Source organism: Ambystoma mexicanum, chromosome 1p (assembly GCF_040938575.1).
Source record: "Ambystoma mexicanum isolate Mex_15411 chromosome 1p, UKY_AmexF1_1, whole genome shotgun sequence".
Classification (NCBI taxonomy): domain Eukaryota; kingdom Metazoa; phylum Chordata; class Amphibia; order Caudata; family Ambystomatidae; genus Ambystoma; species Ambystoma mexicanum.
This window is the reverse complement of record NC_090921.1, coordinates 163,927,576-163,953,461: the sequence shown is the minus strand read 5'-3', so window position 1 is coordinate 163,953,461 and position 25,886 is coordinate 163,927,576. Positions and strand designations below refer to the sequence as shown.

The window sequence follows — 25,886 nt, the reverse complement described above, 5'->3', positions numbered from 1 at the left end:
TTCCAGGAGATTTTGAGGATATAAAATTCATCATCCTGTGACTCTGGGAACTGTAATGGCCAGTTAAACCAGGTTTCTGGCTGACCTGAACACAAAGACAGGACAGAGAGAGGAGACGGAACATCAGGAAAGCCACTGAAACTTACCACCTGACAGCTGTAAGGAGACACCAGAGGAGATTGCTGAGAGTACATATGGGTGGAGCTGTCTATCTCTAGGAAGGCCTCAAAGCTGACTGGATCTTATGGTGGTGAGCAGGAGGCCATCTTTGAGAGTGGAGTGGAGTGACAACGCCCCTGCCCTATCTTTTCAGAGGGCCCTAAAATGCAGCTGGCTTTCCTGAACCTTAAACAGAGGCTTGTTATGTAAGTAGAACTGAGCCCTGGGAAACCAAAATGTGGGGGAGTCTGCTTGCCTTGAATCCTTTCCCTTTATAGTGGGTGTGGGGGGGGGGCAAAACTGTGTAGATCCTTAGCCTATGTAACCAAAAATATTATTTTATTTAATTAGTTTGGTTACATGTCTTTATAACGACACCTTTTATGCAGAATGCACATATACTGAAAATTTTACAATAAAAAAACATAACTTTTCTTTTTTGGGGGGTCTCCGCCAACCCCCGCCCCCTGTTTACCATCCCAAACGTTTCGCCCCAAGATTTAACCCTTTATCCCATTCCCACATACATTTTCGTTATATTTTTCATTATAAAAGTTTTGTTATATGTGTATGTCTATATACATTTTCGCTATGGGTGCATTTTGCTCAAATTTGAAATTAACAAAGCTCACTTTGCAGTGTGTGCTGAAAACTATAGACTATAATTTAATTGGGTAATCCTTGTTGTCCAGCTGACCGCAACTTCTTTAAGGAACAGGGGTGTTTTTGTTCTTAAATCAGTCCAACCTTTTTATCCAGCTTCCCCAACAAAGGCCTTTCAGTAAGGGGGAGGGTCTGAAATCCAAAATTCCCCAAAGTATTCCAAAATAAACCAAAGCAAGGGTGGGTCTGAAAAACAAAGTGACAAATCACCCTGTGTGCATTTTAAACCAAAAGTGTGGGTGAAATTAAAATTGCCATATGTATTTTTACCAATCTTGAAATCATACTGCTACCCTTTTAAGCCTGCACGAAAATCAATCAGTGTAATTATTTTGTGACGTGAAATTTACAGAACGTAAATAATTGTGGTGGTGTTCTTTTTAACTCACTTTTGTGATTTATTTATGCTGATAGAAGTTGATTGTGTTGTGCCACAAATAAAGTTTTTTTTGTTGTTGACATTTTCATGCTTATTTCTATTACTGGTTCTTGGCTCGTTGTTAGCCCGGGGTAGAGGGATCCAAGGGACATGATATGTGGCTGATAAAGGGCTAAAAAAAAGAATCTGTTAAACAGTTTGTTGCACAACCACGTGAGTGGGGAGGGAAGGACGTCCCCGTGTCGAGGCTGGCTTCTCAATAAACCGTTACTGGACTAGTATAGGTTGGTGCAGCTCATGGCGGAAGTGCACTGGCAGTACCATGTGTGGGTGCCAGTATACTGGAATAACAGGGGGTGCTGAAGGTCATGCCGTGGTGCACTGGCAGTACTGTGTGTGTGTGCTAGTACTGGAATAGCAGGGGGTTCTGAAGGTCGGAATTGAGGTGTACTGACCACAAGATGTGGGTCTCATTACTGGAATAGTTGGGGGTGGTGCAGCTCAGGGCAGAGGTGCACTGGCAGTACCATGCGTGGGTGCAAGTACTGGAATAGCAGCGGGTGCTGACAGTCAGGATTGGGGTGTATGGACCGAGAGATGTGGGTCTCATTACTGGACTAGTATAGGGTGGTGCAGCTCGGGGCAGAGGTGCACTGGCAGTACCATGCGTGGGTGCAAGTACTGGAATAGCAGCGGGTGCTGACAGTCAGGATTGGGGTGTATGGACCGAGAGATGTGGGTCTCATTACTGGACTAGTATAGGGTGGTGCAGCTCAGGGCAGAGGTGCACTGGCAGTACCATGCGTGGGTGCAAGTACTGGAATAGCAGCGGGTGCTGACAGTCAGGATTGGGGTGTATGGACAGAGAGATGTGGGTCTCATTACTGGACTAGTATAGGGTGGTGCAGCTCAGGGCAGAGGTGCACTGGCAGTACCATGCGTGGGTGCAAGTACTGGAATAGCAGCGGGTGCTGACAGTCAGGATTGGGGTGTATGGACCGAGAGATGTGGGTCTCATTACTGGACTAGTATAGGGTGGTGCAGCTCGGGGCAGAGGTGCACTGGCAGTACCATGCGTGGGTGCAAGTACTGGAATAGCAGCGGGTGCTGACAGTCAGGATTGGGGTGTATGGACCGAGAGATGTGGGTCTCATTACTGGACTAGTATAGGGTGGTGCAGCTCAGGGCAGAGGTGCACTGGCAGTACCATGCGTGGGTGCAAGTACTGGAATAGCAGCGGGTGCTGACAGTCAGGATTGGGGTGTATGGACCGAGAGATGTGGGTCTCATTACTGGACTAGTATAGGGTGGTGCAGCTCAGGGCAGAGGTGCACTGGCAGTACCATGCGTGGGTGCCAGTACTGGAATAGCATGCACATAAATAATGGCGGTGATTTAGAAGAGTTGTGTTCTATGGAAGGGGGACAGGCACAGAACCCTTCGCCAAGGATGTAGGCAGATAGACTTTGAACACACTGCCTCATAACAGATCCTCTCACTAAATCAATCAAGTGCACTTTGCCTCCTAATCGCATCAGTCCTCTTTTGCACATCACCCCGTTTGGCAGCAGAGCACAGATCTCCTTATGTTGGGCGCTAAACAAGATCAGACAGGGGAACAGAGGAAATAGCTGAGAAGCCCTTCTTAGTAAGTCAGGAGCAGTAGATGCCTGTATATTCGAAGGAGGCACTGTTCAAGGCGCCTCTGCAGCTCACATCAGAAACAGGCCATTCTGCAGGATCAAAGACCAGGGCATCCCTGCAGCTCACAGCAGGGCAGTGATGCAGACCCCCCCGCAGGAGCCCAGACCAGGGCATTCCTGCAGCTCACGCCAGGGAAGTGATGCAGACACTTCTGCAGGAGCCCAGACCAGGGCATCCCTGCAGCTCACAGCAGGGCAGTGATGCAGAGCCCTCTGCAGGGGAACAGACCAGGGCATTACTGATGCTCACCGCAGGGCAGTGATGCAGAGCCCTCTGCAGGGGCACAGACCAGGGTATTCCTGATGCTCACAGCAGGCAGCTATACACGCCCCACTGCAGGAACCCAGGTCCGGGCCTCCCCGCAGCTCTAACCAAGGCAGTGACAACTCGTCCTGCTTGATGGTGCGTTTGGTAGCTTTCTATTCGGTGCATACAGGGCCAAAGTCCTACACCAATAGGAGGCTGACTACTCGGCATATGGAATGCACACCGCCCCGGAAGTGACATCCGAGGATGTGAAACGACAGTTAATGGGCGGTATCTGGCCCCTGATTGGCAGTAGCGGCTCTCCTGCCACACCGTAGTAATACTGCCGAGGAGGACATCGTGACTGCAAATGAACCGACATGCGATGTTCTGCATGCCCTGAATGTTACATTCCTGTATGCTTCCCGTCATAAACGAAGGGCTGCGAGAACCTGAATGCAAAGTGACGCGAGATGTAAAAGCCTGGAGGCCAGCTAACGCCCGACTAGCTACGCCCCCCGCCCAGACCACCGTGCATGACAGACCCCACTTTTAGCTGTCTTCGACACAGCCATGCAGCTTGTTGTTATGCAGGGGCGTTGCTAGGGGGGGGGCTAAGGGGGCTATAGCCCCTGATCTTTTGGTTGTAGCCCCGGATAGAATCTCAGGAGCTACAGCCAAAAGACTAGCTAGCCCCCGGTCCTAACAGCTCCGACATCAGCGTAGCCCCGGGTCTTTTCCAGACCTTGCAACTCCCCTGTTATGCATAGTGCGAATTAATTTACATACAGAATACAGAGGCCTCCACCCTGAGAGCACGTTCAGGGTGTTCGCCTGCACTGGCTCACACTTCAATGCCCTCTCCGAACGAGTGATATGATATGATATTTTATTTGTATCGCGCTCATAGACAGGTGTTTCAGAGCGCGACGAAACAAGGGAGGACAAAACAACGATCTTACTGGGCCCAGTGACATTGAGAACGTGCAAGTACAGGGTGGAGTGAAGTGCGAGGGGCAGGGGGGATTGGAAAATGCTGAACACCTGATAGAACAACAGGTAATGCGGCCAGCAGGCCATAACTGCGAGAATAAGGTGTAGACAACAAGTTAAGTGCAGGTTGAAAAAACAGACCCAGGTGCAGGGGTGCCAGGAGGTAGTGCGGGTGTGTGGCTGGGAGGGCAAGGATCTGGGGCGGAAATCAGAGGGTAACCAGGAGCCCGGTGCCAAAGCAGACAGATTAGCAGGAGAGAGGAAGAGTGAAGGCAGAAGCAAAGAGGAAGGTCTTGAGGTGCTTCCGGAACCGAAGATGGTTCTCCTCAAGTTTCGGAGAGACAGGGAGGCTGTTCCAGAGGGAGGTCCCAGCCGAGGAAAGGGATCTACTCCCAACTCGTTGCTTGGAGAAGTGACTGACCCTGAGGGAGTTGGTGGAGAAGGAGCGAAGAGCTTGAGTAGGAATGTATTTACGTAGGGAGACTTGAAGGTATTGTGGACCCATGCCCCAGAAAGCCTTGTGGACAATGCAAAGGGTCTTGAATTTAATCCTTGCACCCACTGGGAGCCAGTGAAGAGATTTTGGGGCTGGAGAGATACGATCCCAAGACCTGAGGCCAAGGACAAGTCTCCCAGTCCTGTACTGGATGAGCTGTAGAGCACCGAGAGTGGTTGACGGCAGACTTAGAAAGAGGCTGTTACAATAGTCCAGCCAAGAGAGAACCAAAGCTCTGGAGACAGTGAGCTTCTAGGGGACGGAGAGGAAAGAAAGAATACCTCTGAGGAGGTGCAGTTGGTAGTTAGATTTATTTGAGATGTCAGAGATGTGAGGAGAAAAGGAAAGCGTGGAGTCAAAGATGACCCTGAGGTTCTTAGTCTCGCAAGTGGGAGCAGGGAGAGGGCCAAGGGGGGGGGGGGCGGGCCAGAGAGTGACAGGAAAGGAAGGTGCAGATGTGCCAGTGAGGGGGATCTCTGTCTTACTGGCATTAAGGCAGAGGTTGTTGGCGCGCACCACTCCTGGATTGCAGACAGTCGGAGATGAGAGAGGGAGAAGAGTTGGAAGAGGGGAGCCTGAAAACAAGTTGGGTGTCATCCGCGTAGCATTAAACGTTTGAGCAGGGAGCAGCAATGCAGTGGACGAGAGGTGCCAGGTATTGGTTGAAGAGCCAGGGAGAGAGGCTAGACCCCTGGGGGACACCACAGAAAGGACCCAAGTTGGACATGGGAGGGTCGGTTGGAGAGGCAGGAGGTCAGCCAGGTCAGGGCCTGATCAGTGATACCCAGGTTATCCCAGAGCCGGTTGAGCAGGATGGCATGGTTGACCGTGTCAAAGGCAGAAGAGAGATCAAGTAGGGTGAGGACAGATGGGATATTCGAATCAAGGTCGGAGAGCAGGTCTTCGAGGATGTTCAGCAGGATGTTCAGGAGAGCCGTGAGCGCATCCCAGCAGTCAGTCAGTCCACCGTCTCAAATACCCCTTTCCGCGGAATTCAGCAGGACGTGGCAGCACTCTCACTGCCACGCCTACCCGTTCAGGGGGCACGTGCACCATGCCCCCACCTGGTGCTAGGCAGTCATGCCCGTCCCCACTGCTTGGGAGAGATGTCCAGCCACCCGCTGACTGAAGATGAGCCGGGTCACCCGTTGAGTGGATAACAGAGGCTTTTAAGAGGCTCGGCCCTGGCGCTTCTTCCGCTCATCTTGGCACTGCCACTGCAGCTCTACTAGGCCCCCGCCGCCCAAACCTTGCCCCCGGCCTTCCGCAAGCATGATCTGGTGGCTCTGAACTTCTCATTTGATGTGAACTGATGTTAAGCATACACATACATCTCACGCTTACGGAAGCTCTGCCAAGGGTCCTCAGGCCTGCCCTGCAGCGCATGCCAACACTCTTAGACCAGTGGTCACCAAGCGTGGGGTCCCGAAGGATGTCCAGGGGCGCCATGCTGCCTTTTAAAAAGGGATTACAGTGAATGCTTTTAATCGAGAATATGAGCAGTAATAGCTTGCGAGGGGGGGCGGGATTGGGAAGAAATCAATAGTTTTACTCAAGGGGGGCTCAGTAGAACATGTGTGTACCAGCTCGATGCCAGCTTCTTACAATATGTGCCCTGGGGCATCTCTGGCAGCATAATGTGCCCTGCAGCGGAGCTTCACCCGTTATTCCAGTTCTGGGAGCACGCGTGGCTCGTCCAATGCACCTCCTCCTCCACAGTGATCACTAGCAGCCCTCCCTGCGATGCGAATTCTGAAACAGACACACACACTACACCGCAGGCAATACACACCCATATTGACTACCCTCCGGTATACCACCAGTACTGGGACTCTCGCGCAGCTCTGCCACTGCACCGCCATACAGATAACTAACCCCCCCCCCCCGCTATTCCATCCCTGGGACCTGCATGCTGCTTGGTCAATAATGCACTACACACACAGTTATGCCAAGACACATCCACACTGATCTGCATCCTGTTCCAGCACTGGCACAGCTGCCAGCCCAGCACTGGCACTGCCCACTACCAGCCCGGCTGTTGCGACATTGGCATCTCTTTAGACTGCATACATCGAGCGTGTAGTGGGTGCACTCTGTACGCGCTGTGGCGGGTAGTAACTACTTCACTACGAACCCACAGTACTATACACAGATCAAGTCGCACCGAGATCCTCCCGACCCATCCTACAAGCCTTTTTCCCAGCAATGTTGGGACCGTGCCCCAGACGCAACTCCAGCGATGGATCCCTGCCTGGCTTTCAGAGGGCCATGCCCTTCCAGTACTGGGGAGCATCTCGTCTAGTAACGCGCCCCCAGGTCTGGCAGTACACCCCAGTCTAAGCCGGAAGCAACCGAACACGCAGCTCTGCTAATGCGCCTCGAGCAGAGCCAGTAGCGCCACCCGCTGTTCTACGCTCTCCAGGGACCGGCTTCCATCTAGACCTGAGCTGCCCCTGCCATCTGCCCCGCAGTACCGCTCAATATTCCCACACTGCACCTCACTATGCCCCCGCAGAGGCCCTGCAGTGCACATCTCAGGCAATGGCCCTCATGCCCCTGAGAGTTCAGAAATGGGACCCACACATACAGTGCTTCATTTGTGGGGGTGTTTGCCGGGGCTCAGCCCTGGCACTTATTCTCTCAGAACTAATTGTGAAGTGGTGATAGTCAGTGCATCCATCAGCCAGACTGAGCAGGTGCCGGCTGTAGTGTAACCCCAAATATGTCGGCACTGTGGGAGCAGACATGAGTTGTGGCAGCAGTGGTGGGGACCAGCACGGGTGGCAGTTAACATCTGTGACTTGTGACATCTGTCACGGGAGAGCTAAACACCAGATGGGCCCCGGCACTTATTTTGCACGGGTCTGCCAGGCACCTGCTTTGTAACTGCATTATCTCCCGCCATTCCAATAATGGGGCACATACACGGTTCTGCCAATGCTCCACACATCTGAGCGCAGGCATGCTTGCTAGTCCAGAGCCGGCACACCCACAGGTCTGCTAGTACACCTCAACATAGCCCCCACCCCTGCGCATAGGGATGGGACTCACACAGCTCCGCCAGTGCACCTCAGTTCTGACGACAGCACCCTCTGCTGCACCCCAACCACTACTATGCGCCCCGTTCCCTCGTCTCTGTATGATTTGTAAGCGTTCCTCCACTTTATAAAAACACTGTAGATTATCTACACCTGCCAAGCCTTGCTGTAGCACGTGTGTACACACACATGGCGCCTCAGTGTTTGCACCTCTCGAACCTCACGGATCGTTTTTAAAGGGTTCATTAACAGACATGAATGGCTGCTCTTCGGCCTTAGTGGTTCTGCTCGGGGCATCAGCCCTCACGAGGGCCGATAACTAGACATGGGGATGGGGGCAGGGGCACCTTGGAGAGCGGCCCCAAACCATCCCCAGGTTGCTGGACGTGGGAGGGGGCAATGACCCGGGATGGGTGAGGGCTGGATTACGTTACGAAAGGCGGAGGTGTCCAGCCTAGGGAGTGACGCCAGGCGCCCCATCTATAAAGACGGGGAGGCCAGCGCGCAGCACTGCCAGGGGGAGGGGTCACCATGACTACAAATCACCCGCACGGCAAGCAACCACAGGGGGAGGCAAACGGGCGCCGCCCCCAACATGTAAACTCACGGTTGCCCTTTCCAAACTCATTGATGTTAATGTGGCAGATCGCGCCAAAGCCCCCCCCCCACCCCGCCCCCGCAAAACTGTGTCCTCCGCTCAGCCTCACGGTTCGGTGTTATCATCACACACCCTTCGGCTCCCTCGCCCACAGCCCTCCACCCCAACCGCCTGCACCAACGTCCTCGGCTCCCTGACCAGCACTCATCATGCCCTCCTCTGGGCCGCTCCCCACCCACAGCCCCAGGTGCCCTCCTCCCCGTCCCCAGATCGCCGGGACCCCCAACCGCAGGCCCCGGCTCTTCTGCTGCTGCCGTATCGGTCCATTAAGGGCACACAGCTCTTTCTATTGGTGCCATGCCTTGCACATGATGTATGCCCCCTGCTCTCTCCCCCTTTCCTAAGCCAATGGCTCTCGCTTTGCCCTCACCACATCAGCTCTTTGTAGTGTGCCCCCCAGCCCCTCCTTCTAGCCCAAGCTCCCCCCCTCTTCACCCTTGTAGCCCCAGCCCTCTCCTCCTCTTCCAGCTCTGCCTGTACAGCCCAGGCCTCTCCCACTGCCCTCACCCTGTCCACTTGCATCCCATCACAGCCCTTCGCCCGCTCCCAGATCTCGTAGACTGGCTCTTTCCCTTGCCCATGTACCCCACATGTACCCCAGCTGCTTCTCCCCCCCCCCAGCGCCAGCTCTACCCTTGGCCATAACCTTTCACCAGGCATTTCGGTTGCATATCCTTAACGCCCCCCCAGTACCCCATTCACCCTTTTCCTTTTTGCATCTGCCCCATACCTACAGCCCCCACCTGTAGCATAGCTGTGCCCATTGCTTTTCATGAACCCCAAGATCTCCTATTTCCGTGTAATCACCGCGCTAGCCTGTGACCCAGCTCCCCCGACCATGTTCCCTTGTACCCCCGCTGTCCCCAAGCTTCAGCTCGCCCCGCGCCTCATCACCCCAGGGGAGAAAACGATTCACTGTGATCCCATTGCCACGTAGTTCCCCTCTTGCCCCCACAGCTCCCATGTACGTAGTAAAGCTCTCCCACCCCCCCTCCAACTCGCACCTTGCTCTGAATTAAAGGGACCCCCATCGATCTCCAGTACCTCAAACTCTCCGTACTCCCCCGAGCTCTCACCCCTATTCTCCCAGTCCTCTCCCTACTGCCCCGAGCTCTCACCCCTATACTGCCGGTCCTCTCCCTACTGCCCCCGAACTCTCACCCCTATACTCCCGGTCCTCTCCCTACTGCCCCCGAACTCTCACCCCTATACTCCCGGTCCTCTCCCTACTGCCCCCGAACTCTCACCCCTATTCTCCCGGTCCTCTCCCTACTGCCCCGAGCTCTCTCCCCTATACTCCCGGTCCTCTCCCTACTGCCCCGAGCTCTCACCCCTATACTCCCGGTCCTCTCCCTACTGCCCCCGAACTCTCACCCCTATACTCCTGGTCCTCTCCCTACTGCCCCCGAACTCTCACCCCTATACTCCCGGTCCTCTCCCTACTGCCCCGAGCTCTCACCCCTATACTGCCGGTCCTCTCCCTACTGCCCCCGAACTCTCACCCCTATACTCCCGGTCCTCTCCCTACTGCCCCCGAACTCTCACCCCTATACTCCCGGTCCTCTCCCTACTGCCCCCGAACTCTCACCCCTATACTCCTGGTCCTCTCCCTACTGCCCCGAGCTCTTACCCCTATACTCCCGGTCCTCCCCCTACTGCCCCGAGCTCTTACCCCTATACTCCCGATCCTCTCCCTACTGCCCCCTAGCTCTCACCCCTATCCTCTCCCTACTGCCCCCTAGCTCTCACCCCTATATTCCTGATCCTCTCCCTACTGCCCCGAGCTCTTACCCCTATACTCCCGGTCCTCTCCCTACTGCCCCCGAGCTCTTACCTCTATACTCCCGGTCCTCCCCCTACTGCCCGAGCTCTTACCCCTATACTCCCGGTCCTCTCCTTACTGCCCCCGAGCTCTCACCCCTATACTCCCAGTCCTTTCCCTACTGCCCCGAGCTCTTACCTCTATTCTCCGGTCCTCCCCCTACTGCCCCAAGCTCTTACCCCTATACTCCCGATCCTCTCCCTACTGCCCCCTAGCTCTCACCCCTATACTCCCGATCCTCTTCCTACTGCCCCCTAGCGCTCACCCCTATACTCCTGACCTTCTCCCTACTGCCCCCGAGTTCTTACCCCTATACTCCCGGTCCTCTCCCTACTGCCCCCGAGCTCTTACCCCTATACTCCCGGTCCTCCCCCTACTGCCCCGAGCTCTTACCCCTATTCTCCCGATCTTCTCCCTACTGCCCCCTAGCTCTCACCCCTATACTCCCGATCCTCTCCCTACTGCCCCCTAGCTCTCACCCCTATACTCCCGATCCTCTTCCTACTGCCCCCTAGCGCTCACCCCTATACTCCTGACCTTCTCCCTACTGCCCCAGAGTTCTTACCCCTATACTCCCGGTCCTCTCCCTACTGCCCCCGAGCTCTTACCCCTATACTCCCGGTCCTCCCCCTACTGCCCCGAGCTCTTACCCCTATTCTCCCGATCTTCTCCCTACTGCCCCCTAGCTCTCACCCCTATACTCCCGATCCTCTCCCTACTGCCACCTAGCTCTCACCCCTATACTCCCGATCCTCTCCCTACTGCCACCTAGCTCTCACCCCTATACTCCCGATCCTCTCCCTACTGCCCTCTAGCTCTCACCCCTATACTCCCGATCCTCTCCCTACTGCCTCGAGCTCTCACCCCTATACTCCCGGTCCTCTCCCTACTGCCCCGAGCTCTCACCCCTATACTCCCGGTACTCCCCCTACTGCCCCGAGCTCTTACCCCTATACTCCCGATCCTCTCCCTACTGCCCCGAGCTCTTACCCCTATACTCCCGGTCCTCCCCCTACTGCCCCGAGCTCTTACCCCTATAATCCCGGTCCTCTCCCTACTGCCCCCGAGCTCTCATCCCTATACTCCTGGTCCTCTCCCTACTGCCCCGAGCTCTCATCCCTATACACCCGGTCCTCTCCCTACTGCCCCGAGCTCTTACCCCTATACTCCCGGTCCTCTCCCTACTGCCCCCTAGCTCTTACCCCTATACTCCCGGTCTTCTCCCTACTGCCACCTAGCTCTCACCCCTATACTCACGATCCTCTCCCTACTGCCCCCTAGCTCTTACCCCTATACTCCCGGTCCTCCCCCTACTGCCCCGAGCTCTCACCCTTATACTCCCGGTCCTCTCCCTACTGCCCCCTAGCTCTCACCCCTATACTCACGATCCTCTCCCTACTGCCGCCTAGCTCTTACCCCTATACTCCCGGTCCTCCCCCTACTGCCCCGAGCTCTTACCCCTATACTGCCGGTCCTCTTCCCTACTGCCCCAAGCTCTTACCCCTATACTCCCGGTCCTCTCCTTACTGCCCCGAGTTCTCACCCTTATACTCCCGGTCCTCCCCCTACTGCCCCGAGCTCTTACCCCTATACTCCCGGTCCTCTCCCTACTGCCCCCTAGCTCTTACCCCTATACTCCCGGTCCTCCCCCTACTGCCCCGAGCTCTCACCCTTATACTCCCGGTCCTTTCCCTACTGCCCCCTAGCTCTCACCCCTATACTCACAATCCTCTCCCTACTGCCCCCTAGCTCTCACCCCTATACTCACGTTCCTCTCCCTACTGCCCCCTAGCTCTTACCCCTATACCCCCGGTCCTCTCCCTACTGCCCCGAGCTCTTACCCCTATACTCCCGGTCCTCTCCCTACTGCCCCCTAGCTCTTACCCCTATACTCACGATCCTCTCCCTACTGCCGCCTAGCTCTCACCCCTATACCCCCAGTCCTCTCCACACACCCACGGCAGCCCGCCCCCCTCTCGGGCCCTCGTACCGTGAGCTGGTGGCGCTCCTTCTTCGCCTTGCGTACGTTGTTGATGAAGCGTCTCCCCATTTTCTTGGCGTACCACACGGACACGAACATCGCCGGCGCCGACACGGTGGCGGAGGCGGGTGCCACAGGCACGCTCCGCGCAGCGGGGGGAGACCCCTGCGTCAAGGCGCGCATCCAAGCCGCTGCATCGCTCGCAGCTGTGCTGCCTCTGTGTGTGGCGCGCCGGACGCTGCCACACCTGCCCTCCTCCTCCGCTCCTCTGCACACGCTTCCCCTCGGTATGGAAAGCGGCCCCACACTCCTCTTCTGCCGCCGCCGCACAGCGCCTACGCACGCCCCCACCCCCTCCCCTGCCAGCGGATCCCGCTCTGCCCTCCTGAGGCTCGAGGGGGCAGCGGAAGGGACTGCTGCTGCTGCATTCAGACGCTCCTCCTCACGGGACCACGCTACGGTGAAATACTTGTTGACGACAGAATGTAAGGGGGCGGGCTTGGAACTTTCTAGGGGGCAATCATAACATAGTGCTGCCATGGTATTTGTTGCAAACAGGCGCAGGACTTGGTACGGCTGTAAACAGTAGTGTTCCCGACTCCGCGGTGTCGCATTTATGAACGGATTGGAATGGCTGACCCAGCGATAACGCATGGATCGCTGCAGCAGGTGCATTGGCGTCTTGAGCTATCTCCGCGGGGTTTGAGAAAGCGACCTGCAGGCTGCAGATAGGCCCTGCCATAGGATGCACACCGATTATTATAGGAGGCGCATTTGCACAGCGGCTCTCTTGCCGGGATGCGTTCAGCAATGGCAGGGCACAGGTCGAAGGGCCGCGCGGGTGCATGGCGCCCCCGCCCCCCTGCCCCTATGTTTCAGGAATCTGCGCACCAGGATATGGATATGACAGAACAGTGCCACACTCACACCATGCTACGCACGCTACACCGGACATGTTTTGCTAGCAATGCTTAGCCTTAAAGGTGCGTAGTTATTATAAATAGCCAACAGTGCAGTAAGAAAGGGTGTTTTCCTGGGAAACGTGTATGTGTCCTGGCGTCCCCCAGCCCAGTTACACTAGCAGGCCCCCTTAAGCACACACACCATCCCACGCAGTGGGGCCTGCACCACTGTGGGCTCCCGGCAGGTGAAGGCGGGAGTGAGGGGGGTGGGGGAGTAGAGAACATCCGAGGAAGTGCCAGCAGCGAGTGACTTGGGCTTGAAACACCAGGGGCAGGGAAACCTTCACGTTGAGTCCTAGGGAGGAGTGATGGCGGTGAGTGAAGAGGGAAGGGGCGGGCCTTCCATGCGCACAGAAAGCAGTGGTGTGTGGTGAGGGGACGGAGGCGGAGTCAGGCATGGCTGGGATGGAATCTGCTCGGTGCCCCAGGCTGTGTATGCACGAGTAAAGACTGTGCGTGAATGATTGCCTTCCCTCTGTGCCTCTCTCTCTCTCACACACACGCCCCCACAGGCCGATTCACACCATCCCCAGGCTGCTGGGCACGGCTGGGCAGGGGCCAGCGGAGAATAAAGGGGGCCACATCCATCACCACACCCTCTGCCAGGGAGGGTCCTGTGGCTTTTCAGATCACCAACGCGTATGGGCATGCAAACCTATACAGGTACAATGGATGTAGGTGGCTGGAGCTCGCTGACGGGTCAGAGGATGCCAATGCAACCCCAGCCTGCATGGGATGGGAGTCTCAGGGGGAGATCAGAGACACTCAAGCCTGCAGAGTTGTCTCATGCGTGGATTAGGCTGAGACGAGCCTGCCTGGGGGTCTCCTAGATGGATAAGAGCCAGAGGAAGGTCTCATACATCAGGCTGACCAGAGCCCACTGGGGCCTCCATAGGGAGACCAGGGACACCCAGACCTGCAGGAATGTCTCATGGGTAGATTAGGCTGAGACGAGCCTGCCTGGGGGTCTCCTAGATGCATAAGAGCCAGAGGAAGGTCTCATACATCAGGCTGACCAGAGCCCACCGGGGCCTCCATAGGGAGACCAGGGACACCCAGACCTGCAGGAATGTCTCATGGGTAGATTAGGCTGAGACGAGCCTGCCTGGGGGTCTCCTAGATGGATAAGAGCCAGAGGAAGGTTTCATACATCAGGCTGACCAGAGCCCACCGGGGCCTCCATAGGGAGATCAGGGACACCCAAACCTGCAGGAATGTCTCATGGGTAGATTGGGCTGACACGAGCTTGCCTGGGGGTCTCCGAGATGGATAAGAGCCAGAGGAAGGTCTCATACATCAGGCTGACCAGAGCCCACTGGGGCCTCCATAGGGAGATCAGGGACACCCAGACCTGCAGGAATGTCTCATAGGCACACCAGGCCCACTGGAGCCAGAAGGGGCGTCTTGTAGATTGACCAGACTATCCAGAGCCCACAGGATTTCAGGGGTATATCAGAGACACCCCAGCCTGCAGGAATGACTTATTGGGTGCATCAGGCCCACTGGAGCTTGCAAAGGGGTCTCATAGTTATAGTAGTCCGACTGGACCCCGTAGGGAATCTCATAGATCAAACTGAGCGGAGTTGCAGAAGATCATCGGAAGACTTATTCTCAAGGAGTAACAAGAAGAACTCAGCGTTGGACTCTGGCCGAAGGTATTGTCTGCCTTACATCTTCTGCCAGTGAAGGAAGGCCAGGACCTCCAAGAGGGAAGCAAGATCCCTCCCCTGAACATCTCCCAGGGAACAGAGGGAGGAACTGAACCCAGAAGACCCTCCAGCAGCTCCAGAACCTGTACCCAGCCAGCGCACAGTGTGCCCTGTTAGGCTGTGCAGCAAGCTTCCTAGGTGGGAAGTGCCAGACAGTCTCCAAACCAAACCCAGGACAAGGCAGTTGCCTGCAACACTCTCCTCAGCTTTGGGCCGTCTGCCTTAAAGGACGACACAAGCCCAGTGTAGAAGGTAAGATGAGTGCATCAACAAGCATCTAATTTTGACTCAGTCGAGTCCTTCGAGCTGCAGCCAACTGCACTGCTGACTGATGGTACGTCGCAGTCGCTAAAGCTGTCTCAGATGCCTCGACCAGTGTTTCAGAAATGCCGACCAGCCCCAAGACAATGATGCCTGACCCCGAGCTGCTGTGTAGGCCAGCCTGCAGCCGTCCGTACAGCCTCGCTCGCCAAACTGCCTGCCGGCTGATACCCACAGCTGTCTCTCGTCTTGAACTCTGCCACAGTAGCTGCAAAGAGCCACAAAACCAACTCCACACTGTCGTGCACCAATAACTTCTACAAGCACGAGGTACATGGTGGTTCTGTCCCCCTGGTCCTTCTCTGAAGGGCCCTAGTGACATTTCACAACCCCTTGCTTCGTTTGTGTTGAAGCCAAGTATCCCTGAACTATTGCGATTCATTCCTTTACCGACCACCCTCCTGTCAGTATCCAGAGTGCATCCCTTTTCCTTTTTTGAAACTGTTTGTCCTCTGCATTCCTTTACAGGGTGGGTTGTATTTTGTAGTGTGCTAGAACTTTCTGTTGTGATAATAATAAATGAGATATTTGAAAACAACTTTGACTGGACAGTCCCTTTTATCATTGGGTAATTGTATTTTCGCTCTGTTACAACTAACTAATGATCCACCACATTTCGGAGATAAGCCTGCCTTTCCGCCCATGTTACCAACATTGGCAAGGAGGTGTGAGGAATCTGAGGGCATCCCCCATCTACTCCCCTTGGATCCTCCTCTCATGTGGCCAGGGGAAGGCCATCGCCTTTGGATCCTGACCCTGGGGGTGGATATGCAAGGGAGGATCACCACGGTGGATGACCAGGGTGGATGGACCTCAGGGAGTGGGGAGAGGATGTCTTCACACACAGTCCCACAGTCATATGCCTTTAAGACTGGGACGAGGAAGAGGCAACTAGGAGTGATGCAGCCTTCTAGACAATTTCACCACTGTTGTACTGAGACAGGGAAGATAACTATGGAGGTTAAGGCATGTCCAGTTAATTAGTATAATGTGATCAGGCAAAAGACTCACACCTGTAACCCATTGAAAGGTCACAGGTGTGTAAAAAGGTGATCTCAGCAGTTTGGAAGGGAGAACAGGCCTGATGAAAAGGACGCAGCTGCAAGGCGGGGAGAAGGCTGGAGAGGGTCTGGAGGAGAGGACCCATGCATTTCAGAGAGGTGAGAGAGACACTATGACCTGAACAGGCCGTGAGGACGTTGGAGCCCCTGTAGTTCCCTATGCCGCGTTTTCCCAGCTGAAGCTGGTTAACATAGTAGACTCTAAAGAGCCGTGGGCTGCTGCCACGAGGTTCACAAGTAGCGAGCGCTGCTCGCTGGAGCTCCCGACCCGTACCCGGGAGTGAAGCGGAACCAGAAGAACAGAAGAAAACGCTTGGAGGAGTAGAAAAGCCCTGGTGGGTGTGAGAAAGGGAAACCTCCTACTGGGGCGATGCAGGGGCGGGAATTGGACATTTACCAAGAGTGATCAAACTGAAACTTATAAGAATGGGGTTTGGAAACCGAATGAAAGAACATTGAATGACAAACAAGTTGCCAAGTATTTTGTGAAATACAACAATAGATATTGAATACCGAACTTAAGAGAACATATGGAAAAATATGTGTAAATACAGCACGAGTGGAAAGCAAGTAATGTGCTATTGTAAAGTATTGAAAACCATTAAGAAGCAAAGATGAACAAAGTGAAAACCTGTAATGAATGCTCGTGGATGAGTGAAGTGCTATTGAGAAAATATTGAAAACTGTTAAGCTTTGGTGAACAAAGTGAAAGCCCATATGAATACTTAAGAACTAAATGAAAAGCAAAGGTGAAAGCCAGGTGGTGGAGGAGGATATACACCTCAGAATAAAGTGAATACAAGTTGGGGCAAAGCCAAACAACTGCCAATATACAGGGTGTGGCAAAGCACAAAAGACTGCCAAGGAGCATAGTACATCAAACATTGGTTATTGACCCAGGTTCAGAGAGAGGGAGCTTGTGTTGGACAACATCGTGAAAAACGAATTATAACAAGGTCAACCAAGGAAACTGTTAAAGGAACTGGCATTACATGGGGGCATATTATACAGGTTGAAAGAGAAGATACACAAGTTAATAACCTAGTATCACTGGTCATCGGTTGTGTAACCTGTAATGGGAGCACCGCGTGTTTCAGCAACTACGCCTAGGCCGAGTGACTCGCCCTCTTGTTTTGGAACAAACCAAGGGAAACCACAAGCATCATGAAGTTCCAAGGGTGGACCGTGTGGTCTGACAACTGTGCCGAGACAGTGTAGCCCGACTTGGGAAAGAGCCAAGAGAAGCCAAGAGACAAACAAAGGCTGTGTGTTATAAATGTTGAAGTAAACTAAAGCATCCGTTTGAACTGTTACAGAGTCTAACGGATTACTTGAAGCCTCATTGAAAGTCAAGAGACTTGAACTGTGTTGGACTTGGGAAAGGGAACCCTGAGATATCCTGCAACTGTGTTGAACTTTGGGAAGGGAACCCCAAGGTATACTGGAATTGTATTGTAATTGGGTAAGGGAACCCCAAGCCTTCTTTTGGGGCTATTTGAACTTTGGGAAGGGGAAGATGAAAACAAGCCAGAGCTGGAAGAAGCTCTGAACTGTTTTGAACACTGTTTCTTTTGGTGCTTACACCAGTACACATTGTATATCTTTAGTTCTGAGTGCAAGTATAGGTTTTGGACACAGACAGACTTAAGTTGAACTTACCTACACAGACTGCTCTTAGTTCTTTTGGGTAGAGGAATCCCACCTTAGCAGAGGGCAAGTTAGGCCTTATGCCATCCTGACCTATAAAATACAATACTTTTGCTAGGAAACGTGAATCTGTCGTCTGTGGGCCTCATTAGGACTCCGGCGAAAAACCATGATGCTATTAGCACCATGGTCGATGCCGGAGTCCGCCAAGGCGGAATGGGGAATTACCACCCCATTCCAAGGTTGGCGGGGCGGTAATTCCCCATGCCACCATGGCCCTTCCCCATTTTTGTCCCATAGGGCATAATGGGAATGGGGAAGGCGGTAAGTGTGGTACCGCAAATTGCGGTACCGTACTTACCTCAAGAGTCCCTTTGCGGGCCCCTACATTAACGGCTGGTCTGGACCAGCCGTTAAGGTTGTGTCCCGCAAAGGGACCTCGTAGTAAGGCGTTAAGGGTTTAACAGCACCGACACCTTTTACGGCGCCGTTAACCCATTAACGCCTGGGTCCTAATGAGGCCCTCTTGCTTCAGGATGCCTTCACAGAGGTTTAGAATTGACTTGTGTTTCCAATTTGTTCGGATCCCTTCTGGTGTACCCTTCTGATGTACTAGAGGTGTGGGGTTGATTGATGGTTTAGAAAGCGATATTCATCCCAGGACCACTGGTGGCCCAGACGTTGATTTGTCACAGTGGCTCATAGGAATACAGGGCTGACTGGGGGGTCTCAGAGGTAGATAGGCTGACCGGAACCTTCAGTGGCGGCATGGTCTCCCAGTAAGATGAGCCTGCAGGGTCTCACCTATATAAGGACATCAGACTGACTGGCGCCTGCAGAGGAGTCTAAGAGACAGACGATGCTGACTGGAGCCTGCAGGAGGCCCAGAGATAGATCAGACTGAAAGGAGCCTGCAGACGGAAGCCTGCAGGGATCTCACTGGTGGATTAGGCCAAATCGAGTCTGCAGGAGGGGTGGGCTCTCATAGAAAGATCAGACTGGCCAGAGCTTGCAGGGGCTTCATAGTTTGCAGCGGCTGACCAAAGGCAAGCCTGCAGTGGGTCTCATAGAAAGATCAGATTGAACGAAGGCTGCAGTGGATCAGGCTATCTCAAGCCTTCGGGGTGTAGGTCTCATTGAAAGGCCAGGCTGATTGGAGCCTGCAGGACTTCTCATAGGTACATCAGGCTTAAAGGGGCCTGCAGGGCATCTCATAGGTACACCAGGCTGAAAGGAGCTGCAGGGCTTCTCATAGGTACATTAGGCTTAAAGGAGCCTGCAGGGCTTCTCATAGGTACATTCGGCTTAAAGGAGCCTGCAGGGCTTCTCATAGGTACACTAGGCTTAAAGGAGCCTGCAGGGCTTCTCATAGGTACATTAGGCTTAAAGGAGCCTGCAGGGCTTCTCGTAGGTACACCAGGCTGATTGGAGCCTGCAGGGCTTCTCATAGGTACATTAGGTTTAAAGGAGCCTGCAGGGCTTCTCATAGGTACATTAGGCTTAAAGGAGCCTGCAGGGCTTCTTGTAGGTACACCAGGCTGATTGGAGCCTGCAGGGCTTCTCATAGGTACTTCAGGCTGAAAGGGGCCTGCAGGGCTTCTCATAGGTACACCAGGCTGAAAGGAGCTGCAGGGCTTCTCATAGGTACGTCAGGCTGAAAGGAGGCTGCAGGGCTTCTCATAGGTACATTAGGCTTAAAGGAGCCTGCAGGGCTTCTCATAGGTACATTAGGCTTAAATGAGCCTGAAGGGCTTCTCATAGGTACATTAGGCTTAAAGAAGTCTGCAGGGCTTTTCATAGGTACACCAGGCTGAAAGGAGCCTGCAGGGCTTCTCATAGGTACATTAGGCTTAAAGGAGCCTGCAGGGCTTCTCATAGGTACATTAGGCTTAAAGGAGCCTGCAGGACTTCTCATAGGTACATCAGGCTTAAAGGGGCCTGCAGGGCATCTCATAGGTACACCAGGCTGAAAGGAGCTGCAGGGCTTCTCATAGGTACATTAGGCTTAAAGGAGCCTGCAGGGCTTCTCATAGGTACATTCGGCTTAAAGGAGCCTGCAGGGCTTCTCATAGGTACATTAGGCTTAAAGGAGCCTGCAGGGCTTCTCATAGGTACATTAGGCTTAAAGGAGCCTGCAGGGCTTCTCGTAGGTACACCAGGCTGATTGGAGCATGCAGGGCTTCTCATAGGTACATTAGGCTTAAAGGAGCCTGCAGGGCTTCTCATAGGTACATTAGGCTTAAAGGAGCCTGCAGGGCTTCTCGTAGGTACACCAGGCTGATTGGAGCCTGCAGGGCTTCTCATAGGTACTTCAGGCTGAAAGGGGCCTGCAGGGCTTCTCATAGGTACACCAGGCTGAAAGGAGCTGCAGGGCTTCTCATAGGTACGTCAGGCTGAAAGGAGGCTGCAGGGCTTCTCATAGGTACATTAGGCTTAAAGGAGCCTGCAGGGCTTCTCATAGGTACATTAGGCTTAAATGAGCCTGAAGGGCTTCTCATAGGTACATTAGGCTTAAAGGAGTCTGCAGGGCTTCTCATAGGTACACCAGGCTGAAAGGAGCCTGCAGGGCTTCTCATAGGTACATTAGGCTTAAAGGAGCCTGCAGGGCTTCTCATAGGTACATTAGGCTTAAAGGAGCCTGCAGGGCTTCTCGTAGGTACACCAGGCTGATTGGAGCCTTCAGGGCTTCTCATAGGTACTTCAGGCTGAAAGGAGCTGCAGGGCTTCTCATAGGTACACCAGGCTGAAAGGAGCTGCAGGGCTTCTCATAGGTACTTCAGGCTGAAAGGAGCCTGCAGGGCTTCTCATGTGTACATTGGGCTTAAATGAGCCTGTCGGGCTTTTCTTAGGTACTTCAGGCGGAAAAGGAGCCTGCAAGGGGGGGGGATCACTGAAGACTGAAGAGAGGTCTCATTGGTAGACTAGGCTGGTTGATGCCTGCATGGAGTCTCATAGGTACATCAGGCTGAATTGGCCTAAAAGGATCTCATAGAAAGACCAGGGTGACTCGAACTCGGCAGACGGTTCCATAGGTAGATCAGGCTGACGGAATCTTGCAAGGGGGATTAATCGAAGCCAAAGGGGGTCTTCATGGGTAGATCAGGCTAACTCAAGCTTGCAGGGGGCATATTGTGAGATCAGAAGTTAAATGTAGCCAGAAGTTTAGTCTCATTGGCGACTTCAGGGTGACTGAGGCCTGCAGGGGGACTCACAGGAGATCAGGCTGACTGAGGCCTGCCAGGAGGCTCATGGGGAGATCAGGGTGACTGGGGCCTGCACGGGGTTCACGGAAGATCAGGGTGGCTAGGGCCTGCAGGGGGTCTCACGGGGAGATCAGGGTGAATGGGGGCTGCAGGGAGCCTCACGGGGAGATCAGGGTGAGTGAGGCCTGCAGGGAGCCTCACGGAGAGATCAGGGTGACTGAGGCCTGCAGGGAGTCTCACGGGGAGATCAGATGACAGGGACCTGCGGGGGGCTCACGTGAAGATCAAGGTCTGGGCCCATAGGGGGCTTACGTGGAGATCAGGGTGACTGGGGCATGCAGGGGTTCTCACGGGGAGATTAGGGTGACTGGGGCCTGCAGGGGGTATCATGGCGAGATCAGGGTGACTGGAGCCTGCAGGGGGTCTCATGGAGAGATCAGGGTGACTGGGGCCTGCAGGGGGTCTCACGGGGAGATCAGGGTGACTGGGGCCTGCAGGGGGTCTCACGGGGAGATCAGGGTGACTGGGGACTGCAGGGTGTCTCATGGGGAGATCAGGGTGACTGAGGCCTGCAGGGGGTCTCATAGGGGAGATCAGGGTGACTGGGGCCTGCAGGGGCCTCACAGGAGATCAGGGTGACTGAGGCCTGCAGGGATTCTCACGGGGAGATCAGATGACAGGGACCTGCGGGGGGCTCACGTGAAGATCAAGGACTTGGTCGTAGGCGGCTCACATGGAGAACAGGGTGATAGGGGCCTGCAGGGGGTCTCATGGGGAGATCATGGTGATAGGGGCCTGCAGGGGGTCTCACGGGGAGATCAGGGTGACTGGGGCATGCAGAGGTTCTCACGAGGAGATTAGGGTGACTGGGGCCTGCAGGGGGTATCATGGGGAGATGAGGGTGACTGGGGCCTGCAGGGGGTCTCATGGGGAGATCAGACTGACTGGGGCCTGCAGGGGGCCTCATGGGGAGATCAGGGTGACTGGGGCCTGCAGGGGTTCTCACGGGGAGATCAGGGTGACTGGGGCCTGCAGGGGGTCTCATGGGGAGATCAGGGTGACTGGGGCCTGCAGGGGGTATCATGGAGAGATCAGGGTGACTGGGGCATGCAGGGGTTCTCACGGGGAGATCAGGGTGACTGGGGCCTGCAGGGGGTCTCATGGGGAGATCAGGGTGACTGGGGCATGCAGGGGTTCTCACGGGGAGATCAGGGTGACTGGGGCCTGCAGGGGGTCTCATAGGGAGATCAGGGTGACTGGGGAATGCAGGGTGTCTCATGGGGCCTCACGGGGACATCACAGTGACTAGGGCATGCAGGGAGCCTCACGGGGAGATCAGATGACAGTGACCTGCGGGGGGCTCACGTGAAGATCAAGGATTGGGCCCGTAGGCGGCTCACGTGGAGAGCATGGTGATAGGGGCCTGCAGAGGGTCTAATGGGGAGATCAGGGTGAAAGGAGCCTGCAGGCCTGATCTGACACAAGATAGCAGGCGCAGGCGAGCTAGGCTACACTGTGCTACATGATCTGACACAAGATAGCAGGCGCAGGCGAGCTAGGCTACACTGTGCTACATGATCTGACACAAGAGAGCAGGCGCAGGCGAGCTAGGCTACACTGTGCTACATGATCTGACACAAGATAGCAGGCGCAGGCGAGCTAGGCTACACTGTGCTACATGATCTGACACAAGTGAGCAGGCGCAGGCGAGCTAGGCTACACTGTGCTACATGATCTGACACAAGATAGCAGGCGCAGGCGAGCTAGGCTACACTGTGCTACATGATCTGACACAAGATAGCAGGAGCAGGCGAGCTAGGCTACAATGTGCTACATGGGGAGATCAGGGTGACTGTGGCCTGCAGGGGGTCTCGTGGGGAGATCAGGGTGACTGGGGCATGCAGGGGTTCTCACGGGGAGATCAGGGTGACTGGGGCCTGCAGGGGGTCTCATGGGGAGATCAGGGTGACTGGGGCCTGCAGGGAGTCTCCTCGGGAGATAAGGGTAATTGGGCCTGCCGGGGGCTCACAGGGAGATCAGGGTGACTGGGGCTGCAGGGGGCCTCACAGGGAGATGAGGGTGACTGGGGCCTGCAGGGGGCTCACAGGAGATCAGGGTGACTGGGGCCTGCAAGGGGCCTCCCAGGAGATCAGGGTGACTGGGGCCTGCAGGGAGCCTCACAGAGGATCAGGGTGACTGGGGCCTGCAGGGGGCCTCACAGGAGATCAGGGTGACTGGGGCCTGCAAGGGGCCTCACAGGAGATCAGGGTGACTGGGGCCTGCAGGGGGCCTCACAGGAGATCAGGGTGACTGGGGCAGGCAGGGGGTCTCACAGGGAGATCAGGGTGACTGGCGCCTGCAGGGGTCCTCACAGGAGATCAGCGTGACTGGGGCCTGCAGGGGGTTCACGGGAGATTAGGGTGACTGGGGACTGAAGGGGGTTCACGGAAGATCAGGGTGACTGGGGACTGAAGGGGGTTCACGGGAGATCAGGGTGACTGGGGCCTGCGGGGGGCCTCACAGGAGATCAGGGTGACTGGGGTCTGAAGGGGGCCTCACAGGGATCAGGGTGACTGGGGCCTGCAGGGGGTTCACAGGAGATCAGGGTGACTGGGGCCTGCAGGGGCCTCACAGGGATCAGGGTGACTGGGGCCGGCAGGGGCCCTCACAGGAGATCAGGGTGACTGGGGCCTGCAGGGGGCCTCACAGGGATCAGGGTGACTGGGGCCTGCAGGGGGTTTCACAGGGATCAGGGCGACTGGGGCCTGAGGGGCCCTCACAGGAGATCAGGGTGACTGGGGCCTGCAGGGGCCTCACAGGAGATCAGGGTGACTGGGCCTGCAGGGGGCCTCACAGGGATCAGGGTGACTGGGGCCTGAGGTGGCCTCACAGGAGATCAGGGTGACTGGGGCCTGAGGGGGCCTCACAGGAGATCAGGGTGACTGGGCCTGCAGGGGATTTCACAGGGATCAGGGTGACTGGGCCTGCAGGGGCCTCACAGGAGATCAGGGTGACTGGGGCCTGAGGGGGCCTCACAGGAGATCAGGGTGACTGGGGCCTGCAGGGGCCTCACAGGGATCAGGGTAACTGGGGCCTACAGGGGGCCTCACAGGAGATCAGGGTGACTGGGGCCTGCAGGGGCCTCACAGGGATCAGGGTAACTGGGGCCTGCAGGGGGCCTCACAGGAGATCAGGGTGACTGGGGCCTGAGGGGGCCTCACAGGGATCAGGGTAACTGGGGCCTGCAAGGGGCCTCACAGGAGATCAGGGTGACTGGGGCCTGAGAGGGCCTCACAGGAGATCAGGGGGACTGGGGCCTGAGAGGGCCTCACAGGAGATCAGGGTGACTGGGGCCTGCAGGGGGCCTCACAGGAGATCAGGGTGACTGGGCCTGCAGGGGATTTCACAGGGATCAGGGTGACTGGGCCTGCAGGGGCCTCACAGGAGATCAGGGTGACTGGGGCATGAGGGGGCCTCACAGGAGATCAGGGTGACTGGGGCCTGCAGGGGCCTCACAGGGATCAGGGTAACTGGGGCCTGAGGGGGCCTCACCGGAGATCAGGGTGACTGGGGCTTGAGGGGGCCTCACAGGAGATCAGGGTGACTGGGGCCTGCAGGGGCCTCACAGGGATCAGGGTAACTGGGGCCTGAGGGGGCCTCACCGGAGATCAGGGTGACTGGGGCCTGAGGGGGCCTCACAGGAGATCAGGGTGACTGGGGCCTGAGGGGGCCTCACAGGAGATCAGGGTGACTGGGGCCTGCAGGGGCCTCACAGGGATCAGGGTAACTGGGGCCTGAGGGGGCCTCACAGGAGATCAGGGTGACTGGGGCCTGCAGGGGCCTCACAGGGATCAGGGTAACTGGGGCCTGAGGGGGCCTCACCGGAGATCAGGGTGACTGGGGCCTGAGGGGGCCTCACAGGAGATCAGGGTGACTGGGGCCTGCAGGGGCCTCACAGGGATCAGGGTAACTGGGGCCTGAGGGGGCCTCACCGGAGATCAGGGTGACTGGGGCCTGAGGGGGCCTCACAGGAGATCAGGGTGACCGGGGCCTGCAGGGGCCTCACAGGGATCAGGGTAACTGGGGCCTGAGGGGGCCTCACCGGAGATCAGGGTGACTGGGGCCTGCAGGGGCCTCACAGGAGATCAGGGTGACTGGGGCCTGCAGGGGCCTCACAGGGATCAGGGTGACTGGGGCCTGCAGGGGCCTCACAGGGATCAGGTTAACTGGGGCCTGAGGGGGCCTCACAGGAGATCAGGGTGACTGGGGCCTGCAGGGGGTTTCATATCGAAATAGGGACTATCCAGCGGATCTCAATAAACGTCCAGGGTTGTTGTAGCATGTTGGGTTTCTCACAGTTACGCGGGTCCCCATTATACAAGTAGATCTACAGATGCCAAAATGTGAAAGGAAAGAAAACATGGATGAAGGAGCTGATCACACCTGCCTGGCAACTTGACTCACCCCCATCATCCTTCCAATGTTGATATATTGAGTACCATTACGTTAGGTAATAGTAACACCTGTTATTAGCGTGCGTAAAGCATCCTGATCCATCAAGACATCTCTTATTATCCGGGGTCCCTGCTCTCTGGTCCCTCCACCTCCCCTTCACTCCTTCCATTGCTCCACAAAAGCAAAGCAGACAACTTTCCTTTCTCCTGAGAAGAAGGAGGCTCCCCTTTCAGTCAGCAGGGCGGGTGGGGGAGGAAGCGGGTGCGGCACCCACAGGGGGAGCCTATCAACAGAGCACAAAGAAAGGGACATCAAACTGCCTACTGTGCCTCAGGCATGGGCGTGGATTTCTGTGCCGCTTGGAATGAGACTCTAAGAAGAGCCACAGA

The 25,886-nt window shown here is 55.7% G+C and overlaps 1 protein-coding gene across 6 annotated transcripts in view; it reads right to left on the bottom strand.

Moving 5' to 3' along the window:
• Positions 1–25,886, bottom strand: part of DLG4 (discs large MAGUK scaffold protein 4) — a 1,400,174-nt gene that overhangs the window by 312,677 nt on the left and 1,061,611 nt on the right. Inside the window, exon 1 of one of the 6 annotated variants that reach the window (XM_069645936.1) lies at positions 12,149–12,528. The exons of the other annotated variants lie outside the window; for them this stretch is intronic. Coding sequence (XP_069502037.1) covers positions 12,149–12,322 — 174 coding nt within the window. The 5' untranslated portion in view covers positions 12,323–12,528. Of the gene's footprint in view, positions 1–12,148; positions 12,529–25,886 lie in introns of those variants that run through there. 6 annotated transcript variants of the gene reach the window in all.